The sequence below is a fragment of the Cyprinus carpio genome, chromosome A12 (assembly GCF_018340385.1).
Source record: "Cyprinus carpio isolate SPL01 chromosome A12, ASM1834038v1, whole genome shotgun sequence".
NCBI classification, from domain to species: Eukaryota; Metazoa; Chordata; class Actinopteri; order Cypriniformes; family Cyprinidae; genus Cyprinus; species Cyprinus carpio.
In genome coordinates this window covers 10,329,068-10,354,243 of record NC_056583.1, presented here as the reverse complement: position 1 = coordinate 10,354,243, position 25,176 = coordinate 10,329,068, and the positions used below count along the sequence as shown (strand labels likewise).

Here is a 25,176-nt window from a genome sequence, read left to right as displayed (position 1 = left end):
ATCCCCTGGGGGTAAGCAGATAAACATCAAATTTTCATTTTTGGGTGAATTATCCCTTTAACAGTATTTAAACTTGTGAAGTGTATAATTTCTGCACCCCCAAACAGAAAACACTTACTTGCAGTAGCTAAGCAGACAGTATGCTAATAGTTTGGGCTCTTTCCAGTTGGTTGCAGCCATGTTGTCTTTGCGGTGGCGCTCCTGGAAGGCCTCGCTGACCCACACGCGTCTGAGCTGACTCACTAAAGAATGCTGACCCGCCAACCAGCCTTCATCATTTTTCACAATGATGCTTATTATCTGAGGAAATGTATAAATGCTCATTAATATTCAGGCTCTATAAACAAGCACATTACATCAAATTTAACAGTAAACGGTCCAGTTAAGAGTGTTTGGCCCACCTTGATGGCCTGGAACTGCAGGTCAAGGCGTGCAGTGCTAGTGGAGGGAGACCCAGGTCTCACAGTTGCTGCAGGTCCAGCTGGAACCAGCAGAGGGACAAATCGATTTGGGTTTGAAGCCAAGACATCTCGAAGTGGCTTGGCATCTTTGTGCTTCAAGAAACTCTGCAAATGATAAAACCAATAAAAGATTGAAGAAAAAGCAACATTCATAAGATATCATGGCAAGGAATTTTTAAACAAAGACACACAATACAGTATGTGGTATGGACAAGAAAAAAACAAACAAAAAAATATGAACATGAGTCTACTGTGTGTGTTTTTGAGTGTGGTCTATATTGTGAAGATCTACAGTTTTTGATGTGTGTGGTGTGTGGGGTTTTTTATGTGTGTCTCTATAGGGGGTGTGAGAGTGTGAGGTAACAACATTCAAATTGTATAAAACCAAAATATTCACATTGTATAATATTTTTTTTTTATATATATATCAATTTCTGTATATTTCCTACTGGCTGAAGGGCACAAATAGCTAATTATGACATTTATTATAATGATCTTGTACCTCTATGAGCATCGCCCTCTCCGTTTTCATGACCACTTCCAGCAAAGGTTTCACCAGTGTCTGTGGAGCAGCTGGTATCAAGTGGAAGAGGTTTATAATGGCCGAACAGATCCTCATTTCCTGCAGAGGTGAATAATGCATCACAGTTAATGTTAGTGATAACCAGCAGTGAAAAAATAAGTGTACCTCCTGTAATATAAATTCAACAGTGACAAATTGGGGAACATCTGCGGGAAAGTCAGAGTGGCAGGTTGGTTCCTGAAAACATCATAGATCCATGGGACATCATACGTTAGCAGGTTTGAGAGGGACCACCTCAGAAATTTGAAACATAAAAGTCAAACACAACACCACAGACACAAATACGATTACAAAGACTCCACTAGCACAGAGTAACCACGAGCACAATGCGGAGCGGAGCCAGTGAAGACCCCACAGCAGGCCGCCATCTCACCTCTACACCCTCCATGGCAGGCTGCGCCAGAACAGGAGACAACAAACTATCAGCAAAGCAGTGTGGGTAATGAGTGCTGTATGGACTAAGGAGATGGGTTCGGGTGAATGGTGGTGTGTGAGATTCTGTACAGAGCAATCTTCCTTCTAGGCTGCACAAAAATTGCAGAGGCCAAAAAATGAAAGGTAAAAAAACAAAACAAAACACTTTTTTTGAAGTGTTTCAGCTGGACTCCACAGATCCACTGATTTCAGTATGGAAAGTGAAGGTGAAGGTGAATGAGAAATCTTGTGTGGGAATACACAGCACTGATTAACTAACCTAAAGGGCATACAAAATATGGGCATTAGGATCATAGCGCTACATAATGTATAACTGCAAAACCGATGGTTGCTACTACATTTTAATGCTATATTTTAGTAATTATCTAGACAAATAACAACTAATGCACACAATTTAATTATGAGAGAAAGTAACCCAAATACTCGCAATAATATCTACTATTGTTAGGGCTGGGCGATATATCGCATGTGTTTGTCACGTGCATTTCGTCAGTAAAGCCGGTTCCCTGATTACCGCTAAATCGCCATCACCTGCTTTCAAATGGAGCAGCATTTAATATACAGAGCCGTAGATCACTGACAAGCTACGCTATATCGCGTTGCCTTCGATAATGAACGTGATATTGCGTAGCTTGTCAGTGAACTACAGCTCTGTCTATTAAATGCTACTCCATTTGAAAGCAGGTGATGGCGATTTAGCGGTAATCAGGGAACTGGCTTTACTGACGAAATGCACGTGACAAACACATGCGATATATCGCCCATCCCTAACTATTGAGATCAAATATTAGAATTTTTGCATTTAGATTATCTTCAGGACAATGCAGAACATTTTACTTGTATTTTTGGTATTAGAGCATTTTAATGAGAATGAGTACTTGAGCACAGTATTAGGCCTGATAATGATGCCAGTACAAACAACGGTACACACCTAACTACATCAAAACTTGCATTCATTTTAAATTTAATTAAATTAAACTTGTCAAGACATTACATCAAATGTTATGCATATCACTATGCCAACATTTTAGCAGTCCTAAAAGCATATCTTTTTCTGAAATTATTTTTTCCTGGGGTAAAACACGAACTTTACTCATTTTTATGATAAATCTTTTTCTCTGTATGGCTAAACTAATCTTCTGGAACTAGCATTCTGAATGCCCCCCCCACCCTTCCAATCCTGAACCCGACTGACCCCGCCTCATTGTCATGTATGGCTGGTCATTCTGTCATTGTTGTAAGAATATTAAGAACTGCAGGAACAGAGGGCCAATTTGCATGTAATTATAATACATTTTAGAGAACGGCAGGGCGTGAACAAGACAGAAAGAATGGCAGCTCGTTTTGAAGCGTGGAAACAGAATGGCTTTCTCCCCCTCTCACCTTTACTTACTCTACAAGGTTATCTGTCCAACAAGATAACGAGGATCCAGAACTCTGAGGCTCGTTACTTAGGCGGCCTGGGGGTGGATGGCGCCTAATTAATCATTGATTGTAATATGGCCACTCACAGAGTCTGAGTGGGGCGATCTGGGCTGGAGGAGGGAGTCCAGTCCAGAGCGCTCATCTCAGCTCTCCATTTCTACAGACCCCTTCCGCTCATTGAAGAGGCTTAAATGAGGCTGCTGCCCTTGTGAAGTTCAACAAACAATTCAAGGAAAAGCAGAGATATCAAAACAAGCTTATACTCACACTGCCATCACTACGCTGGCCCCCTTTATGCGTGATCACCACCACCTCCATCCATTTACGCAAATGTTGCTGCAAGAGCAAAAGAAACAATGAGTCTGTGCTCTTGACTGTTTAAATTCTTTGTATGTATGTATATATACATTAAGCTGTTTACAGTGTTCACTTACCATCATTTGGTCACAGAATTTGTCATTGAAGGAGTTGGGGAAGAGACGAGTGACTGATGTCAGTCTGTTGACCACATTGAGTGTCAGACTACGATAGTCTCCAAGCATCATCAGCAGGGGCCGCATGTGTGTATGGATCTGATCCACCTCGATAGTAGCACCCTCTAAGAACTGAGAAACACATTTGAACATGAATACACACTCAGACTTCAAAGCATATACAGGGCCATTAAACAGCCTGTGAGTGCTTAATAGAGACAGCTGCTTTTACATGCCCTACAAGAAAGACTACAAGATAATGGCATCTTAAAACCCTGTTTTCTGCTACTGTCCTGTCAATTCACAGGAACAGAAAAACTCTAAACCTAGCACAACAAGAAAGGCCACGACAGTCTTCTGCAACGAGACGATGCATCACGGCCAAATTCATTTTCCTCTCAGCCTGCTTCACTCCATCCTGTATTGATCTTTTCAGGCAGGACTCATTAGAGGCAGCAGGGCAGAGGAAGAGAGTGAAGAAGAGACAGAGATAGGAGAAAGGAAACGAGGCTTGTGGAGGAAGAGGGCTGACCTTTCTCATGCAGGCCTCTCCGGCCTCCTGGAGCTCACTGTTAGTAGAGTTGAGGGCCTTGAAGAGGGCTGCGATGATCTTCTCTCGGGACTGGGGAAGATAGTTACAGGCCGCCAGGGCGTCTGAACAGACACACACGGGAGGGTTAAACAGAAAAATCATTAAGACTGACATTTAATATACAGTGCACAAAATTGTTTTTCAGTTATGTGGCACACCAAAACATTTGCATTTATTAGTATTTGACAGTGTCAAATACTAGGTCACTGTTCCAAAACCTAGTGAGCTGTCTATGCAGGCAGCATGTTTAGGCATCACAGACACACTACAAACACAAAGGCTGTTCCAAACTGCAAACAGAGAAAATTGTTCATTACAGTATTAAGCAGCACAACCATTTTCAACCATTATGATAATAAGAAAGGTTTCTTGAGCACCAAATCAGTATATTAGAATAAGGAAACGTGTGATACTGAAGACTGGAGTAACAGCAGCTGAAAATTCATCTTTGCCACCACAGGTATAAAAAAAACTTTTTTTAAATAAGAAACAGCTATTCCAATTTGTAGCAATATATTTATTACAAATCATATATTTTTCCTGTAATAAGCTATTTGTCTTGTATTTTTAAATCAAATTAATGCAGCCTTGTTGATCATGACACTTTTTTCAAACTTTTTAACTTTTGCAAGTACACAAAAAGTTTTATTAAAACAACTTGAATCTAATTAAACAAGGACAACTTTGACTTAGCACCATGCTAACAACAAAAGCCCCTTTCGCACAACATAAGGGCCTATTGCACCGCTTTAGTTCCAGAACTAAATGTACAGTACTAAAGTACTGAAACGATTTTGCGTGAACTGTTTCCCAGTACCATTTAAAGGGTTACATTCGCACCGAGAGAGTGTACTAGTAACGTGACGTAAGCCGGTCGACAGCGATGTCATTTGTGCACGGCTTTCAAAAACGTTAACAAAGAACAACGTTAACAACAGGAGGATGGAGGATGCTGTGATAGGAGATGTGTTTTTGTTGTGTCTCGCGGGTTTCACAATAATGGACATGGAATGTCAATTTATACGTAAAGCAATGGAAAGAACGGAAAGGAGGACTAAGAATCTCCAATGACAACTGGCAGTGCTACATTTGCTACAAGTGCCTGCACTTCAGCGTGAGTATATTTATCGGTGTTCGTCATACTTGCGAATTAAGTTGACACATTGTTTACAGTATGTTACACGCCGTTTTAAATCATGGCGGATGAGGGCGTTTTCAAACGCGTCTGGCCAATCAATGTCTACTTATGTCACAGGTAATACCAGTTGCGCTGGTTAGACCCTGCTCCGGAGTAGGATCTAATTTGGTTCTCGAAAAAGGTACTAAAAATCGCACCCAGTTCCTGCAGTGTGAAAACGGCTAAAAGTAGGTAGTTCCACAATTAGTTCTGGTACTATGAAAAGGTTCCTGTGGTGCAAAAGGCCCTATAGTTCTAGGAACTAAGTTACAGGAACTAGACAGTCAGGTGGTTCCCCCGGGCGGTTTTCCTGGTTGCATTCGCACCACCAACAGAAACTCAGAAGTGATGTAAGCCGGCAGCCCACAACGTCATTTAAGCGCGGTATTCAACAACGTTAACAACAAAAGGATGGAGGACACCGTGATCGGAGCTGTTTTTGATGTATATACAGGGTTTCGTGATAATGGAGATAGAATGTAGACGTAGAAGTTACGCGATAGAAAGAGCAAATCAGAGGACTAAGAGACAAAATCTACTACGTAAACTTGCATTTCTACATATGATCAAATCTGAGAAAAGACCATAAATGTTTACAAGTGCTTTCACTTCTGCGTCTGTCCATTTATCACTGTTTTCCATCTTGTAGCCTACTGTAAACTGATCCGTGAATAATAAACTGTTGTGTGTTTATCCGGCTTTTTAAAAATGGCGGGTGCCCGTGTTTTCCCATATGCATTTGGCCAACCAACGTTCACTTACATCACTGGTAGTTCCTATAGCACGGGTTTAGACCCTGTTCTGAAGTAGGAGCTAATTTAGCTCCCGTAAACAGAGTTCTTAGAATTAAAATCATTCTTAGTTCCTGCAGTACAAACACACGTGCATCCAGTACTTCCACCAGTAGTTCTGGGAACTATGAAAAGGTTCCTCCGGTGCGAAAGGGGCTAAACTTGCAATCATCTGAGAGCCAAAGCTCCTGTACACTGTGTGTGGAGGTTTATTTGTATGACATAACTGCCTGGGTAAAGTTGCTGCCTATGTAAAGTCTTCAAAAATCAATCGTTTATCAGGATCCATTTCAGTTTGCATGCTGCCTTAGAAGGAAGATGCCTATGTAGGCAAAAAATCAGCAAGGCAGCTCACTAGGTTTTGGAAGATAGCCTATATATAGTTTCTTGTATATGTATGAATAAAAAAGTAGCACATACTGAGTGCAGCAATGCGCAGCGGCACCAGTGAAGGAAGGCTTTTATAACAGGGCAGCTTCATCAAAGCAGCATCCTCAGCTTCACATAGGTTCAGCAACTGTGTCAAATCAGAGATACTGGAGCTCAGAGAGGAAGTACACACAGCATCAACACATTGGTGATTTCATATAACCCACTTAAAAGCAGACGGTTTCAAACTGACCTCAGTGTAAAAGACTTTGTGTTCCACCACGTTGAGGTCCATGGTGAAGAGGCGGGGCTGTAGAGTGGTGCAGAAGGTGTTGCCCTCCATCAGGCCAATCTGAGCATTGGCAGGCTGATGCCGCAGCAGGTGTTTCTTTGGAGGAACCATGTCTTGCAGAACCTGGTGGAAATAAGGAGTTTTTAACTTTCCCTAAATAGAGGAAGGAAGATGACTGACCTAATGTTCCACCCTTGCAAGAATTAACAATAAGAACTGTGTGTTAGCCCTGGGCTCATGTTGAGAGAGTTGATGGAATGGTCACTTGGCCAGTGTAGCATTATCTAAACTTACAAAATGTAAGTGTGTTGTAAAATAAACAATTGCGCAAACAAGCATGTTGATCTTGTGCAGACTGACCACAAGTAAGGTTTAACTTAACCTCATAAAATATTTTAAATGTGAAAGTAAGAAATTGATTGATGGAAAGAACTTAATTATAGTTACACGTTTCCTAACGAAAAAACCCCCAATTGTAAAGCCATTTGTGTGGTGTGGCTTTTGTGTTCATGGTTAAATGCTAGTCTGATGTCAACATGCAGTTTATAGGAGACGTTTAATAGCCTTGGACTTTAACATTAATATTAATTTGTGCGCATCCTACATTACAAACTGTCCTGGTTGAAGTGTAGCCTTGATGCATTTGGTCAAATTGGTGTTGTTTTGAGCAAATTAATTGCATTCTCGCAGAAAAACAAGCGTTCTAGCGCAAAAATGTTTCAAGACTGCGTTCTCTGTAACCCTCTCAAGCGGAGGACTTCTACGTTCAGATTGGTTGCCGCCGAACCGCGACAGCTCATTACCATAAAGTTAAACTGACTTCAACTCTCCTCGATGCCCACACCATCTAAGACACGCCGCTGATCACCGCCGGCTCACATTGAAAATGAATGACTTCCGGCCATTTCGACGCTCTCAAGAATGTAACAGATCAAACTTGTAAAAAAAAATGCTTGGCAAATTTGAGTTAAATTGGAGCGTTATATGAATTCTTGCAAAACCTAATAATTTAAATAGAAAAATTTAAAAACTATTGTTAAACGGAAAACAAATGCAAACAAATGAAAGCAAATTGATATTTAATTTTTAAAAAATCTGAAAACTAAATCTAAAAAAATCTGTTATATAGTAAATGGTTTCTATTTTAGCAAAGAAAATTAAATAAAATAATCAAATATAAACCTAATATAAATTTTAAATAATTTTAATTTAAGTTGTAAATGGTTTATTTACTAGAAAAGAAAACAAAAACGAAATATAAAATGAACGAAACCTTCATAAAATTCTTTTTTTTCCAGCAATAACATGTTTTTAAATATATAAATGCATCATTTTAAATAGTGGGGCCACTGAAAATGATGGCAGGGTAAGTAAAAATCTGACCAAGCCAGCAAAGGAAGTCCTGCCATAGTCCTCATAATCGTATAGAAATATATCACACTCACTTCTTTGTGAGGCTCCATGATGATGGTGACGCTCTTGCCTGTGACTTGAGCCAGCACCTGCAGGGAGTGCATGGCCTGCTTGCGGACAGTGGAATTGGGGGAGGTGACCTCCCGTACAAGGTCATGGGTCACCAGATGGAAGGATTTATCCTGCGCAGACAGAAGCTCCTCAGTCTTCTCCTCATCCTTAAGAGGAGTGGCACAGCGTATCAACAACTGCTCCAGCGTGGTCTTTGCCATGGCAACTGCCCCGTTAGACACCTAAGAGGAACATTAGGGGATACAGAAGTTCATGCAGGTAACCCAAACATCAATGATTTTAAATGACATTAGAAATTGTTTGTACCTCTCCTGTGAGGTCCATCATGACAAAGAGCAGAGCTTTGAGGAAGGTCAGCTGGTTTTGCAACACCCAAATCAGAGGAAGCCTCTCCATCAGGAACTTAATGGACACCACTCCACCCAGCTTAGCATACCAGGCCTGCTCATAGCAGCATGCACATAGACGCTCCACTATGTAGGAGAACAACGGCAGCTGGCACGCCTGAAGAAAGAACCAGATCAAGTTTTAAAAGAAGAACCTATCTACTAAAAAAATTGTATGGAAAAAAAATATCAAGAGGAGACCTCACCCTTTCTTTGGAGCCCAGGATAATGCTAGCAACATCAAAGATGACAGCAAGTGCCACTTCCCCAATCTTGCATAGTTCCTTCTCCTCATAGGCCATGCAGATGGCGATGGCATCGATCAGCACGAGTGGGTCCATGCCTTTGGAGCCGTTCTCTTCACTGTGGAACATAGCCGTGCTGGCCTGGCTGCCTGACTGGTAGCATGGCAGCAAGAAGGGACCTAAGGCAGAAAAATGAGTTGTGAGATGATCTGAGTGCACTTCTGATGTTTCTCACACTCAGACAGAAAATAAAAACATTGTTGCTGCCCAGCAAAAACTCATGAAATTATATTAAAATAGGATGCCCTAAAAACCAAGCAATGTCTCTCATTTCTGATGTCTCTGCTGCCAAAAAGTATTCATTACCAATTTGTACAATCCAGAAGCCAAGCATTTCTTTCCACAAGGTCACAAATTATATTCATTATATTTATTCACGATAATGAGTAATGCATTGGCTCTAGCTACCTTACCAATATTAAATAACTACCCATCATAGCACAGTTAACCTTCAATATAGATGACATTAGCACAGAGGCAGAAAGATTCCTCACCGCACTGCTGAGCCACTGCCACCATGGTGTAATGGCGGATCAAGCTGGCAACGAAAGGCAGAGCGCTGGGCCTGAGATCTTTGATGACCGCAGACATGAATGCCCCCGTCAGGGCCTGCTCGAATGTCCTGCGTGCTGGGGTGTCCTGGGCTTTGTACCGGTGGGAGATGATCACGTTAGGGATCCACTTCTCTGTGAAGCTGTTGAAAACCAGCAAAGGGATTTAGCTCATAATTCACATCGCATCCAAGAACTCGCTCCATTACATGCGCCTGAGGTTGAATAACCCAATCATGCGATTTGATTTGATTACAGAGTATAAAAGGCTTTTTGTGTTTGGACAGCTGAGCCCCATGGGAGTCTGGCTTTGTGTCTGGCTGACATTTTGTCTCATGTTTGGTTATTTATCCCAGCTGATAGCAGCACAGTGATGGAGTGAGTGTTTTATCCTTCCTCAAGCTTGTGTTCTAGAATGCCAAAGCCGGTAGCAGTGGTGATGGATCGCTCCATTTCATTATCGCTATTTAAAAGGCTTGGCTTAGGGAGAGGGCTGAGCCAAAGAGAGCGGTCAGATCAATTCAAATTCTTAATGTTGCCACTTGAATGGCACTCAATTATCCAGCCTGGCATTTGCGATATTAAGAGGGCATTCCACCTCCTGAAAAAGGCCCCTTTCATGATGACCAGCACACTGTGCCACACTTAAAGAGGGAGAGAGGATGTCATGAATCAAGACATCTGACAGTGGCAGCGGCTCTCCTCCCATATAACTAGCACTCGATTATTTCGGAAGGGGCCAGAATGACTGGCTTATGGGGTAAACAGATAAAGTACAGTCAATTAGCCTCAGCATGGAGATGTTATGTGACCCTCCTGCCCAGCCAGTAGAAACGGCTCTGAGTAATTAACCTTTTGAACACTGTGGACAGTGGTGGCCAGGCTGGATGAGGCCCAGAGGAGCTGCAAACATAGCAAAAACAGTGAAAAATGCAGAGGCATGTGCAGCCTCACAGGGCTGCAACTAATGGCTATTTTGATAAATTAATGATCTGTGATTATTCCCCCCGATTAAAAGGGTTTTTAAAAAGTCAAATTTATTTTCTGTGGATGTATCTATGTAGGCTATTCTGTACTGTATATTACGTGCAAAAAAGGAAACGTTCTAATACTGCTTTAAAATTTTAAGCTAAAATCACTAAATTGAAAATGACTATATTTTGGATAACTTTCATGCAGTTTTCTCACAGTAGCACAGGCTGTGTCGTGAACATTTTATCAGATAATTATAAATGTTTTAATACTTTAGTCGTTGCATCCCAAAACAAGCACTTGAGTTGATAGTGTCACGCCTTTCCCATCAAATGTAAATAATAAGCCTGAGATTTTGAATAGAAAAAATATGGTTTCATATTGAACTATTAACTGTCTTACTTGGGATGGGCAAGGAGCTGGTAAAGGGCATGCTTGTTGTCCTCCAGGCTGGTCATGGCTACCAGGAAGCATTTGATCACCTCCCAGGCCTGTCGTCTGTAATACGGCTCAGTATTGGCACTCTTCAGGCAATCCAGTGCAGTCTCTATAGCCTAGATCCAGAAGAACATCGTTTAATGTTAGTTGACCAAATGCACGCATCAAAAATAACATTTAACAGCTTAACGCCTCACATTAACAACAACACAAAGATTTGACTAGTTAAAGTGATAAAACCCTTATCACAAAATTGCTCATGATTGCATGCCTCACACATCTCTTTTATTCAAGTTATGTTGCATATTTTTACGACACTAATCTCCCTCGCTTGAGTGAAATTTTCTGTGATGACACTTAAAGACCCATCACACATTAAAACATTCTGCAGTGATTAGATGCCTCTTAAACCCTTAAATTATAAAGAGACAAGCTAAAGTGGCAAGACATGTCGAGGGAGAAGATGAGCTAATTAGTAAGATTCAAGGCTAGAGAAGGCAGCTCGCCACAGAAAGGGCTGTCTGAATGAATTATCGCCAAAGTCTGTGCGACCACTGACAGCCACGCAGGTCATTTCAAGTGAGAAACCCCCAAACCAGCTCTTAATACTTATGTGCTCTTGAAAAAGGTGAAATAAATGGCACACAAGCTGAGAAAAAGAGGGTCGTACATGGCAGTACAGCACTGTTTTACCATTCCTGAGGGTCCTGAACTGTTGCTGCCCTGTAGAGACATTATTATAAATGTCACATAACCTTGTACACATGTTTTTTTCCCAAGAGGCCCCTCCACACAAACTATGCCATTTTTCAAAAGCTCAAGGCCTCGACAGTGGAGGCCTGGCTCCTAAAAATGTGTGTGTTCCATATATAAGAATGAGTTTCTTACACGTTAAATCATTTCTCCTCCTCAGCAGCACTGAGAACATGAGTATAGGAACCCCTTGTGAGGGACTCTGACACCATGTCTGAATGTTTCAACTTCGTTTAATACCATGATGCTTGTAAATCAGATAAATATGGGCAAAATTAATCAAGCAAGAGAGACTATCAGCGCTGGCCGGAGTGCAATCTGTCTCTGACTTTCTATATTGAAGTTTCACAGAGAACTTTCTTGAACTACACTGCATTAGCTCTCATTTACAACCAACTGATTCAAATTAAACAGGAAGACAGATCAGTTCGGCTGGTGTCCAAATCAAACTGCGCTTGGAAATTCCTACACATACTGAAACAAGTGTGCATGCTTTGAGAGTGAAGGCCGGTCCTATGGGGGACAGAATGAGTTGCTGTCTGTCTCGATCCAAACACATCGCTGGGTCCCGGCGGCTGCAAACAGCAGCTGCAGCCTGCGGCAACCACAGGGCGCATGTAAATGAAATTAAGCAGTGATGGTGCAATGGTGCTAGCATTCATCTTTGTGGAGTGAACACAATTACAGAAATGACAGTTTGTGTTTTCCCAAGCAGCGATGAGCAGCAGGAAGAGCCATTAGCTGGAGTAAATAATCCCGTCTGCACAGCAGGGAGAGATTGATTTGGGGGGGTAGGAGGGAAGAGATGAGCACAACTTACAGCCTGATGATCTATTTAATTACCTGGGGAAGACGATGTCTTTCTGCACACACACTACACGTTGACAAGGACTCATTACATGACGAGAATCCCTCTTCCAACCCCTGAACCTCCCCTCCCCCTTCCACACACATATAGAGGGCAAACTGACATATAAAAGGAAGTTACTGTTTATTGAGTTATTGAGACTCAAGCAAGCCAGAAAGTGGTGATTCTGTATGCCCTGGTGGTACTGTTTTTAAAAACATGATATAACCTCTTATGGCTCTCTGAGAGTCCTTAAAAGACAACCAACACAAACAGATTCATCTCAAATCAACCTCAAACTCAACCCGAATCTTTCAACAGCACTGAAAAGGTGCTATTAATTATGAATAGCAATTTCCTATTAAAGGAATAACTGAAACATAAATGAAAATCTAATTTGGAGCTTAAAGGACAAAATGTTGAAGAATGTAAAAGCCACTTCTTTCCTTAAAATGAAGTAAAACTGGTTATCCTGTTGAATTTTGATCTTTTGTATGGTTTTGGAATACTCATATGGACCTTTTTTGGTGTTTTTTTTTTTTTTTTTATACATTTCAAAACTTGACCGTACTTTAAAGGGATACTCCACCCCAAAATGAAAATTGTCATCATTAATCACTTACCCCCATGTCGTTTCCAAACCCGTAAAAGCTTTGTTTTCGGAACACAATTTAAAATATTTTGGATGAAAACCTGGAGGCTTGAGACTGTCCCATAGACTGCCAAGTAAATAACAGTGTCAAGGTCCATAAAAGGTATGAAAGTTGCCATCAGAATACTCCATCTGCCATCAGACCTGCAATCTGGGTTATATGAAGCGACGGGAACACTTTTTGTAAGCAAAGAAAAAAAAAATAACGACTTTATTCAATAAATCCTTTGTCAGCAGTCTCCTCTGTGTCTCTCCATATCACCTTATGCTGTGTATGCTCTTCTATATCATCCGCGCCACAAGGATGCGCTGTTTTATTTTTAAATCAAAGCTAAATACATGTAGAAACAGGGCATCCTTGTGGCAGATGACACAGAACAGCATACACAGCATAAGGAGACCGTTGACAAAGGAATTATTGAATTAAGTCGTTATTTATTTATTTTTTTTCGCTTATAAAAAGTGTTCCCGTCGCTTTATATAACCCAGATTGCACGTCTGATGGCAGATGGAGTATTCTGACGACGACTTTCATACCTTTTATGGACCTTGACACTGCTATTTACTTGGGAGTCTATGGGACAGTCTCAAGCCTCCAGGTTTTCATCCAAGATATCTTAAATTGTGTTCCGAAGACGAACAGAGCTTTTATGGGTTTGGAACGACATGGGGCTTGAAATAACATGAAGTTAAATATATGACAACTACTTTAAAGTTGATAATGTTTATTTTAGTTTGTTTGGTGTGGTTTTGCATCTGCAGAGAAAACTAAATTTATTTGAAAAAGGCTGAAAAATTATCTTCAAATCCAAAAAAAAACATTTCTATTTGAACTTTCATTGGTAACAAACGTTTCTGACACATTTAATGCGATAATACTTTTTTTGTGATTATTACAAGTAAACAAGATAAGAAATAAGAATGCTAAAATAAGAACATAATAATAATGCTATTAAAAATTAAACTGTAAAAAAATTTTACTTCATAGTGCACCTTTAAATGTACAATACTAATATTTACATTTAAATATCTTCATTTTCAAATGTTAAACTATCGTTTTTTTACCAAATAAATTTTTATCTCAGAGTGAAGGAAGGCAGTTAGCTCACTTACATGTGCAAATGTAATGTACACACATAAATGAACACAGTGCCATTCATCACTCTGAAACCTGCAGAGAATATATTTAATCATACTGCAGTATTGGTTTTATTCCAATATATTGTGCAGTCCTGCAAGGTACTACTTATATCATGCATTGACATTACAATAAGATGCTGCTCGTAAGAGAATGATATAAGCATCACCTTTTCCATGGGAAGCTGAATGGAGGCTTTGCAGTCTGTGAACTCTGCCTTGATGCTGGGGCCTTGAACCTCGGTCACCACATACTGCAGCTTCTGTGACTCCTTCAGCATTTTCCGGTTACTTCCTCCAAACTTGCCCAGTACCCGGTAAGCAACATGGGAGATGGTCTCCGCAGGGTTACGGAGCGTTCGCCACAACGCCTGTTTATAAACGCATTAAAACAAAAACATTTGAACCATCCATCAGGCCTCAGTCAGGTGTAAAGTGAAAGGTCAGAGGTTGTACCTGCATCAGTTCAGCTCGGACTGGCTGGATGTGGTCATAGAGGAAGTCAGGCTGCAGGTTGTCCACACAGAGCTCCAGTGTGCGCAGGCCCTGGCTGACCAGAGTCTGGGAGCCGTTGAGTGCAGACACCAGTGGGTCCATGAGCATGGGCAGGTAGGGCAAAAGAGAGCTCAGTCGCACAGGGACAGTGAGACACAGCTCCACAAACAGATCCTTCATGTGCTGCTTATGAAGGCCACTCTGCAGCATGTTCAAACCTAAGAGATGCCACAAAGGATCAATACTCAAGGTGGTGTTTTAATGGTGACAAACACCTCAGTTTTTCATTTAAAAACTGTTTTTGGTCTGGTGTTAATGACAGAAAATATGAGAAGAGTTTATACTAATTTTTTTTTCCCACCCTACAATGCATTATATGGTTAACTGTACCCATTATGTTCTTACATTTATCTACACCACAACCCTTTCAGAAGTGACCCAAAAGCCACTTTGGGTTGAGAGCCACCAGTTAAGAACCACTGTGCTGAGGAACTGCTATGGTAAGTGATCTCACTCACCTTGAAGCAAATTAGGCAGCAAAGGTAGAAACTCCTGGTACAAGAGGTCATGGCTGCCCCCTCCTATAGAGCGGAACAGGGCTCTCAGCAACAGGAAGTAATTATAGGGCTCCTTAGCAGATTGAGCCAGCTCCATGGAACTGTTCACTATTTTATGCAGGTGAGGCTGTGAAAGAGATTCAATACATTCTTGAGAAGAAATATAAACTTTTACTGAATAACTGAGCAAAAGTTCTGATATATTAGCCAGGCCATATATTTGCCTCAAAAAAAAGAGAAAAAAAAAAAGATTTTATATTATATATATATATACATACACACACACACAGTATATATATATACATAACTACATTTATTTGAACAAAAATACAGTAAAAAAAAAAAAAAAAAAAATGTATTATTAAAAATTCTGAAGCTTTTACTCCAGTGTGATATGATCCCTTAGAAATCATTCTAACATGCTGATTTGGTGCTCCTGAAATATTTCTTTCTATTATCAATGTCGAAAGCTGCTTAATAATTTGTAGATACCATGATAAAAATCTTTTTCAGGATTTGTTGATGAATAAATAGTTCAAACGAACAGCATTTATTTAAAAAAGAAATCCTTTATAACAATGTAAAAGTCTTTTTAAAAGTGACCTTCACTTTGGGCTTTCCTGTCAATCTGAGGCACAAGTGTCATTTCTCATCAGAGGAGCTGACAGAACGCATTAAAATGAATGCAGCACGGTTACTGGCGCAGAGGCGTTAGACAGCACAGTGTCATGAAAGCTCGGAGGGTGTGAGCAATCCCTCTATCCAATTGCTCTGAAAAAAATTGTATATTACCTACTCAATACTCTAAATAAGCACATTAGCCAACTAAAAGACAAAAGAGGCCACAATTTGCTTCATGAACCTGCATGTGCATAAGACAACACTCACCTTGAGCATTTGCTCATTTTCAGCAGCAAAGAGAGACACTGAGCCAAAGACCAGTTTAAAGAGTTTGAGATACAGGTTTGATAACTCTACATTGGAGCCCATCTCAGGCAGACGCTCCAACAGATACTCCACCAAAATGGTAGCAAACAGTGCAGAGGTGGTCAGGTTGGCCAGGAAGGAATTTGCCACAATCTGTTGAAGGATTGAACAGCCATGTCATATCAACAATCAATCAAAATTTGTTGAAATAAAAAAAAAAAAAATGTAATTGTCCAGTCAACCTGCAGTTTGATTTCTCCACAATTACCTGTAGGGCGTAGTTTTTGGAAATGCGTTCCACCATGTATGGAACAGTGGTCTGGAAGATCTCTTTAAAAGTGAGAGGGTTCATCATGGTGAAGACTCCGGCGAAGTGCTCTAAAACCTCCTTCTCCTCCTTCATCCGCACCGTCTGACAGTTAGCCACACGAATGTACGTCTGCCCATTGCCGGCAATCTGTACCTAGCCAAAAGGGGGTTGGCTCTGTGATAAGCTGTTAACTTCAGCTCTCAGTATCACGTGTGCTATGTACTGAGATGTGGTTTTACACACCTCAGCCATTCTACTAGGAAGTTTAAGCGACTTTGTGTAAGGATTTGTATTTTGGTGTGGTAATCTGCACTAATCAGTGGACAGTCGTACCTGATAGATGTCCAAGGCCTGCATGGCATATTTTACCAGCTTGATGTAGATCTGTGTTTCTTTGGGCTGGAGTTGCTTGTTGGGAATGAACTGGGCCTCTGTAATACAACAAGATTAAGGTGAGAATTTTTAAATGGGAATGCTGAGCAGAGCTAGCCCTTTAATGACTTTGATAGGCTTCACAAACTTCAACAGTCCAGACAAAAAGAAAATGTTAAACAGAACCAACATTTAATAAATTGGCCCAATCTAAAGCCAAGTAAAAGTTCATCCATCTCACCACCAGGAGCTTTACAAGAAGTGATGCCCCATGTGATAGTTTTCACTCCACACACAAGAGTCTTCACCAAACTGCGACAGTCGGACACCTGGAAGGTCTGTTTGTCCTCCTTGTCCCCAGGTCTATCAAAAGATGTGGCCGGAGGTGGTGCAGGGGTGACGGGTGTTGGGGGTGCAGGTGGAGGTAAGGCGGGTGTAGTTACAGTAGGGGTTGCTGGGACTCCTGGTAACGCCCCTGTGTCCACCACACCCATCTCTGATTGGGGCTTGCACTTCTTAAAGATAGATACCAGCTGGTACCGTGCAATGGTGTGGAACTTTAACACAAACACCTGAGAATACAGAAATCACATAAATGTCAGACCAATATTTTTGTGCTTTACAAATGCATTCACATATGGCCAGTCAGTGGCATCTTGTAGCCCATTGTTATTGCAATCACAACGTAGTTTACACAGGCTAATGTGCCAGTCTACTTCACCTCCAGCATTCTCATGAGAATGTCTCTGCCGTTTCCGTTCTCCTGTTCGCTCTTTGATCGGATGCAGTCTACAAGGTTTAGCAACAGCTTACAGGACATGGTTTGGATACTGCTGGGGAGGGACTCATCGTCAATATTCTTAGCGAACAGTTGCACAGCCAGGGAGAGGTCCGTCAACGGGAGGTTCTGTCTAACATGGTGCACCAAGTCTGCTAGTGTGCTGTATGCCAAGGGCCTGAAACATCAAGAGACTCGCTGTTAGACAACAGAATCTAAGCTTTCTAGAGGAGTTCCGTTAAGGTGATGATACAAGGGGGAACTTTTTGAGAAATGCTGCCATAAATGGGCAACCAGGTGAGACACACGACCGATCTAAAGTATATAGATTAAAATTTGTTGTGCCGAAGCAAACATTGCTCAAAAAAGTTGCCCCCTGTTATGATTGTGACAAAACTGAAACTTCAACAGTTCATAGCAATTTCAGTTAAATTTCACGATTTTCAGTAGCAAATTTGATACCATGGTAATGTCCATTATTGGCCTTTCTGTTTACATGAGACACAAGTGACTGTTTAACCCTTCACCAAGACAGCAATGTTTAACAGCATTTGCTCATGCACAGATTACCATTCAAAAGATTTTTAGCGTTTTCACTATTCACAGTTGAAAATTCTTTAGGTTTTATTTTTATGCACAAAGTTCAAAAGAACGTTTATTTGAAACAGAAACCTTCTGTAACAATATAAATGTCTTTACTGACACTTTTGATCAATTTAATGCAGTCTTGCTGAAGAAAAGTATTAGTTTCAAAAATCTTACTGACCCCAAACTTTTGAACAAAAGTGTAACATCATTTAATTTTAATTTTATAGTGCTATTGACTTGTTACAGACATCCCTACTCTCGTGGTGTGGAATCCCCAGCCTGAAACTGATCAAAACCAACCCTCAAAGAACAAATAGCTCTCAACCCTGGCTATTAATAATATCTAGGGTCAATACCAGGGGGATTTCAGGCAAAGTTTCAGAATAAACGACACTAATGGCTTTGACAGATTTTGACTCCTGCCAAATTTGCCTGCTGAAGGCTGATGGGAGCCGTGGATGAAAGAGGGGTGGTGTTGGCAGGTATAAGACATCTGGGGCAGGGAGACAGACAGTGGGCATTGAAAGGAGAGCCTGGCACATGAAGACGGGCACCTGAATATCTTCTGCCCAGTGGGGCAACTCAGCTCAGTCATGCACCATTAACAATCAATTCTGATATGGTGCACTTGATGAAATCTAACTTTTTTTTTTTCTCCAAAGAAACTTGGAAGGAAAAAGATTGTGGCCTCTAGCCACAATGAAAAAATGACAATAAAATGAACACTTTATTATTATGGCTCCATAGTCAGCCGCCTTCTAAGAGAGCAACCCTACAGAAATAGGAACTTATAAGTGACTGCCTTGTAACCCTCTACATATAAAAAGTGCTTCTCACAACATTTTGTTGCTTAAATACTGGACATGGACTGAATTTATCAAGAGTATGCATTATAGTGATGGGTCATTCGTGTTCATTTTGAACAAATCTTTAATATGACTCAAGAACGATGAGTTGTCACAGAGACTGAATCGTTCATTCTGTGTTGAATGCATATTTGCAATATCCTACAGGTTTTGTACAAGATACAGAAATGATTGGCTCATCTTGGTTTTATGTTGCAAGTGGTTTAAATGTTAAAAAAAAGCATATTATTTGCCAACATACTTTTTTAATTTGCTTGTTGAAATGCATTTTGGGATTGTCTTCTCTGCAGAGCACAGCATGTATCCTACCTTAGAATTTAGCCAAAATGAGTCATAACTGTGCTGTCCACTTTTTAAAAAGACACTTGGCCTCATGAGCGGATCTACAATTCCTTGCAATGCTGCCTAGGTAGGCAGCTTACTAGGCTTTATGGGTTAAACGTGTGCCCTGCAAATTGCACAGACTGCTTATACTCGAAACATAATATTGATTTAGAGAGGGTTAATCTGTGTTCTTACCTCAGCGTCTCTCTCGCAGTGTATCCTGAGCCAATGAGTATTGACTCATCGAAAAGCTTGTCCATGCATGGAATGAATTCTGCAACACAAACAGACTTTATCAGATGCCATCGAAGGCTCTGAAGCCCACCGAAAACGGCTCAGGGGCCCATGAACCGTGAGATACATCAATGCCAGAGCTCAACAGTCAGAGTTTCTCATCGATTCATTTAACCTTCTCTACAGGATTAATGGTTTAGAAGAGTGTATCAGATTCCTATTGATTGAGAGGTGAAGCTCAAAGAGAATGCAGCCGTTACACATCAAAGCTGTACCCCATGAAGCTCAGCGGTGTAATTAACACCAGATGCGAGCACTCCTACAATAGTGAACGCTTTGCATATCTTATTTGGGGATATCTGCCAACAATCTGCAAAGTGTTTAGCAGTGGATGACTCACGGCTGCGTAGATCTGTGGTGAGGATGTGCTTGGCAGCGATCAGGAGCTCTTTCCGCAGGTGAGCAGTCTCAGGGGGACAGTAAGACAGCAGCTGCAACATCCCCTTCACCATCTGCTGGGAGTACTTCCCAACCAAGTCCTGACACACAATGTTTCACATTGCCACATTAGTCACTCACTGCATGAGTATCTAAACAAGTTCAGAAGAGTTTAATAAACAGGTGGTTGAGCTATGTTTTGTGATGCCACTCTACCTGGTAGATCCGGATAATGTAAGCGAGGAATGACAAGGTCTTGATCTGTGCGGCGATAAAATCTGCATACAGCTCCTTGTTGAACAGTTTGTGTTGCCTGCCATGAACAGAAATGAGGAAAAACTTTAAACATCACATTGTGTTAAACTGCATCTATGAAATCCATTTCTATTCATTAGCAGTGATGTAACACCACCCGCTCAACGAGAAGAGAGAAGTCACTGACCGAGCCTGCGGAGACACCTGCAGCATGATGGTGTTCATGATAAGAGGCACAAAATCTGACACCACGTTGTGAATGTTCAGTTTGTAGAGCTAGGAAAAAAGCCATAAAGGAAAGCAATTAGTGCATCAAATAACAGCAGGGCGACAGACCCCTGCTTGAAACATTGTTGCATCAAATTTTACACCATTTATAAGATTCATGGATTCAAAACAGAACCTCAGAGTCTGACTCAAAGGCAAATTTCATCAATGAATACAGGAATTTTACAAACAAATCATAAAACCTAAGGATTTGAGAAAATTTCCATGCCATATTTGTGGCTGCTACATTTTAAGCAGAAAAAGAAGTGCACCTGCTGGTCAAATGTATAATGATAACATGCAGAGAAGGTGAAACAAAAGCTATGTTTTGTTTGATCGTAGCTTCCTAGCAGCTGCGGACTCTCATTTTCTGACTCAAAACTGATTGCCTTTACAATTAAAACTCATAATGACAAAGGCAAAAACATCTAATCACAACTATCATTTTGATAAGAGTGACAGGTTTGAGAAAACAATGGATTTAGCTATAAAGTATGGGTTTCAGTTGATTGACGGCACCTTTTATAAATGAGCTAAATGTCTAAATGAGGGATGTGTCCTTTTAAATAGAGGATGGCTGGCATAAAGTCAATACTGAATGAGTGTTTTTATGGGCTCTCACCTGATACATGAGGACGACGATGATGGGCAGCTCTGCCAACACTTTGAGTGACAGCGATCCCCGGGGGATTATGGTATGCTGGAGGACAAAGAGGAGATGGATGAGGCCACTGAACCAGTTGTCACCATAAAACCTTTTTTTTTTTTTTTTTTGGCACCTATATAGATTGCTTTTTGTGTTGAGATTAAAAGAAGAGAATTAAAAAACTGGAATTGGGTGCCCTCTAGTGTCTACATAAAGTAAATGTTATTTGGATTGGAAAACTCTTGGAAAGTGAACATATACAAAGACGACAAAAAAAAAAAAAAAAAATTGTGACAGACACAGATCAGCATTTGGACACTCAGATCTTATCAGTTTTACTTTCAGCGTCCAGGCTTATTGGTACTTTACAGTTCACTCACACACACACACACGCAGACACACAATCATACACACAGTACCATTCTCTGGACTAAAGCACATCGCTCTCATCATTGTGTTCCCGCTGATCATATTTGTCAAACCTATTCAGCTAATGAGGATTTTGCACAGGTCTGCTGGAGTTTGTACTGACCGTCCGGGTCTCGCTGTCCTCACGCTCCGGTGCGGTCTTCACCAATACTGAGGTGATCATGCCCACCATTTCTGGAGAAGGCACTGTGTTTTCTGCTATAACCTGAGGATTCTCAAAGTACCTCGTCTGACAGACAGAGACATAAGTTCAGAAAACACATACTTAAACACAGACATATACCTTAAATCCATTTTTTGTTAAAACACCTCACCACTACTTTTGGCAGTTCTTTGTAAATTTGCTTCACAAAGTCCAAGAAATGATGAATCTGTAAGAGTTGAAAGGAAGGTGTTATTTAATAACATTTATTGAAACATGGAAAACATGAATGCTAGTCAGCATCACAGAGCGCCAGAAGGCTGCATCTTACCTCTTGAGAGATCGGCGGGCGAAACTGTTTATGCAGTTCAATGATGATCCGTAAACAAATGAGCACATTCTCCTCACTTTCAATCTAAATGATGAAGCACAGAGGCAGGAACCAGTCAGAGCCATTATTTCAATACAAAACATACACACAATCACGCACAAGACGATGCATTACATATGTAAAGTAAATTATTTAATATACCTGTTGATTCCTTTGTAAGAGAATTAAAATAACTGTTTTCTATTTTCATGTAATTTATTCCCATTGTTTAACTATGACTTTTTGCTCATTTTTTTTTTGTTAAGACAAAATGATCAAGCAAGAATTCACACAGATCAGCATTTGGACACTTAGATCTTATCAGTGTTATGTTCAGTGCCCAGGCTCATTGGTACTTTACAGTTCTCACACTCACAAACACACACAAAATCTTACACCGTACGATTCTCTGGACTTAAATACATCACTCTCATCATTGTGTCTCTGCTGTCCCTCTTGCATGTAGTTACATTTACAAATTTTTGTCCAAAAATGCTCTATAAAATGAGAATTCTACAGCTATTTTATTGGCTCTTTAAATTAGAATAAGCTTGGCATTCAGGTAAAGAAAGCTGACCTCAAGGAAGCGGAACATGACAGAAAGGATGTTCTTGGCATGAGTCCGCAGATGTTCATTAGTTGGGATTCGGTGGATGATCTCCAGGACAAGTTTCCTTAATTGCTATAACAAGAGTCAAAGACACCTCACGCTTACTTAAATGTCAGGAATGAGGGCTTAATAAAGAGAATATGCAATATCATTTTTACTAAAGAGCACACCTGTGTTGGTTTCTCTTGAAGGAACTGCACTTCCCCATCCTGCAGAAACGTTAGGAAACGAGGGATGATGTGCTCCAAGAAAGTAGAATATTGTGGCGAGGATGTGACATTCTGTGGAACAGGATTAACATGAATTAATCAGGAAGCATCTTTCATTTCATGCTTTTTATAAGCAAAATATAAGGGCTCACCTCAAAATTCTCACTGACTTCCTGCATCATTTTCAGTTTGGTCTCATCCGCTGATGTTTAAACGAAAGAGTAACACACCAGTAAGCAGAGACAACGCTTTCAACTAATAGTGCAACTTTTTAGTTGAATGGAATACACTCACGTGTGTTGTTGTCAGTGAGCGCCGCCACAAACTGCAGGTATTTCTTCATAAGGGTGGTCTGATCCACCACAGTGGGGCTCGGGGTGGGCACTAAAGACATGGTGGCGGCTGGGACAGACAGGATTCCACTGAATAAGGGCAGACTAGTGTCTGCGCTCGTCTCAATAGAAGTTCATGACATCTGTAGGAGAGTATTAGTGTTTAGCCTTGCACAAACATGTACAGTGTCATATCAGATGGTACCCCATAGTATTTTGACAGATGAAGTGGTACTGAATTATAACCATATTCACGTAACATGGTATTTACATGATACTGCATGTCAAAATGTAATGATTTTGCATAAAGTGCAAATGATTTTGCAATAAAATGACTTGCCATTGCGTTGACGTTACACCAAATACCAATTGCACACAACAAAAACAATCACAAATAAAACAAAATCGCATCCAGCACAATTACTTACAAATTGTTTTATGCAGAAAGGTTTATAAGTTCGGTGGGCGCGCCAAACTGCAACAACACGCCTACTGCAGTCACGCTCACTAACGATGCGCTCGGACCAGAGTGCTAATACTAAACCTAAATGAACCCCCTCTATCACAAAGCTGCCATTAACACAGAGACTTTGCGTTTCTCAATAAAAATAATTTGCATGTGTTTATAATAGTATCGAGTAAGCTGGCAGCATACCAGGCCATTCACCGAAGAAAGAGCCTAACGTTACTGTCGCTAACTGACTAGCCGGCTGCTAACCCACACCATGTCATTATTCACATGCAGAACTCAGGCTTTGCACTTTAAACCTCAATTAGTGCAGATATCTACGGCTGTTGTCTTTCACACAAAAGCTAATAAGGAACTTCTGCACTCATTATGCATATAAATTACAAAATAACTCGCCAAAATTCAGCACCAACTTACCACAAGGGGACCGGATGAAGTTGTAAATGAACTTCCGCTACACCGAATGAAATTTAGTGGAAGGGCTGAAATCAGTCCGCCGTTGTTTTGTTTGCTAATTGTGTAAATAGTTATACATTGTAAACCGCAACATGCTGATTTTAAGCTTTTATACTAGTCTTTCTCCACTGGAACTGGGTGCCCGTGCTGTGTCCTAAGCAGTGATATTCAAATTTAGACAGCAATATAGTTCCACGCGCACGGATACTAAGAGAGCGCAGGCGTGCGAAGACCATCAAAAACGATGGTCTTTCCAGTTTGTATTTAACCTGGTATATAACGCGTTTAATCTAACTTTATTGCATCCCAGTATACAACAGTATTTTAATAATCGATTCAGCGCAATTTATAAATACCAAATTTGATTGTTTATAAATGTTTTTTCCAACGTTTGTGTTGGATCAGGTTTATAAATAATGTATAAACGACACTAAAATGCTTCATAGATCAGCTGCATTGATGTGAGCGTTTTATTGGATCCAATAAAATATAATGATTGTGATAATAATAAGGATGCTGAGTTAACGTATCAAATGACAAATAACATGCAACGCTCATATTTGACCACTTGGGGGAGTTCTATTAGAAGTAGGTGACCGAAAAGCTGGATTCTTATCTAAATGTACTAATCCCAAAAGGACAACATATAAAACATAAGAATTTTGTGGAAAAGACAACGAAATATCAAAGAAATCTTGCATGAAAAGTGTGCTATCATACTTCATTTTGATAAATGCCACTTGGTTTAATATTTTCTCATGTAAATGATAGTCAGATGTGTTAAGTGTTTACTATATATACATTACATGACAATGAAAGTGGTATACAGCATGTTGAGACTTATGATTTGATATAATGAATGTAAACTTTATTATTATTATTATTATTTAAAGTTTTGTGTCTTCTTGAAATAGCTGTCTACTTCCATTTATACTAATTAAGTACAATCCCAGCAGTGGTCTCAGATGTAACCCTGGT

At 40.5% G+C, this 25,176-nt stretch overlaps 1 protein-coding gene across 1 annotated transcript in view; it reads right to left on the bottom strand.

Moving 5' to 3' along the window:
* The window catches only part of LOC109058487 (transformation/transcription domain-associated protein), a 73,697-nt gene extending 49,552 nt beyond the window's left edge, over positions 1–24,145 (bottom strand). Inside the window, 36 exon segments of the mRNA XM_042767460.1 lie at positions 119–300; positions 402–584; positions 712–812; positions 963–1,083; positions 1,418–1,438; positions 3,172–3,240; positions 3,339–3,509; positions 3,910–4,031; positions 6,358–6,454; positions 6,560–6,721; positions 8,044–8,304; positions 8,390–8,587; positions 8,676–8,893; positions 9,269–9,468; positions 10,700–10,851; positions 14,295–14,495; positions 14,581–14,837; positions 15,138–15,303; positions 16,065–16,256; positions 16,372–16,566; positions 16,747–16,844; positions 17,027–17,357; positions 17,507–17,741; positions 19,537–19,615; positions 19,976–20,114; positions 20,230–20,326; positions 20,456–20,544; positions 21,158–21,235; positions 21,714–21,839; positions 21,925–21,981; positions 22,084–22,167; positions 22,700–22,804; positions 22,903–23,013; positions 23,094–23,143; positions 23,236–23,416; positions 23,702–24,145. Of these exon segments, the coding sequence (XP_042623394.1) occupies positions 119–300; positions 402–584; positions 712–812; positions 963–1,083; positions 1,418–1,438; positions 3,172–3,240; positions 3,339–3,509; positions 3,910–4,031; positions 6,358–6,454; positions 6,560–6,721; positions 8,044–8,304; positions 8,390–8,587; positions 8,676–8,893; positions 9,269–9,468; positions 10,700–10,851; positions 14,295–14,495; positions 14,581–14,837; positions 15,138–15,303; positions 16,065–16,256; positions 16,372–16,566; positions 16,747–16,844; positions 17,027–17,357; positions 17,507–17,741; positions 19,537–19,615; positions 19,976–20,114; positions 20,230–20,326; positions 20,456–20,544; positions 21,158–21,235; positions 21,714–21,839; positions 21,925–21,981; positions 22,084–22,167; positions 22,700–22,804; positions 22,903–23,013; positions 23,094–23,143; positions 23,236–23,335 (5,048 nt within the window). The 5' untranslated portion in view covers positions 23,336–23,416; positions 23,702–24,145.
* Positions 24,146–25,176: the final 1,031 nt, after the last annotated feature.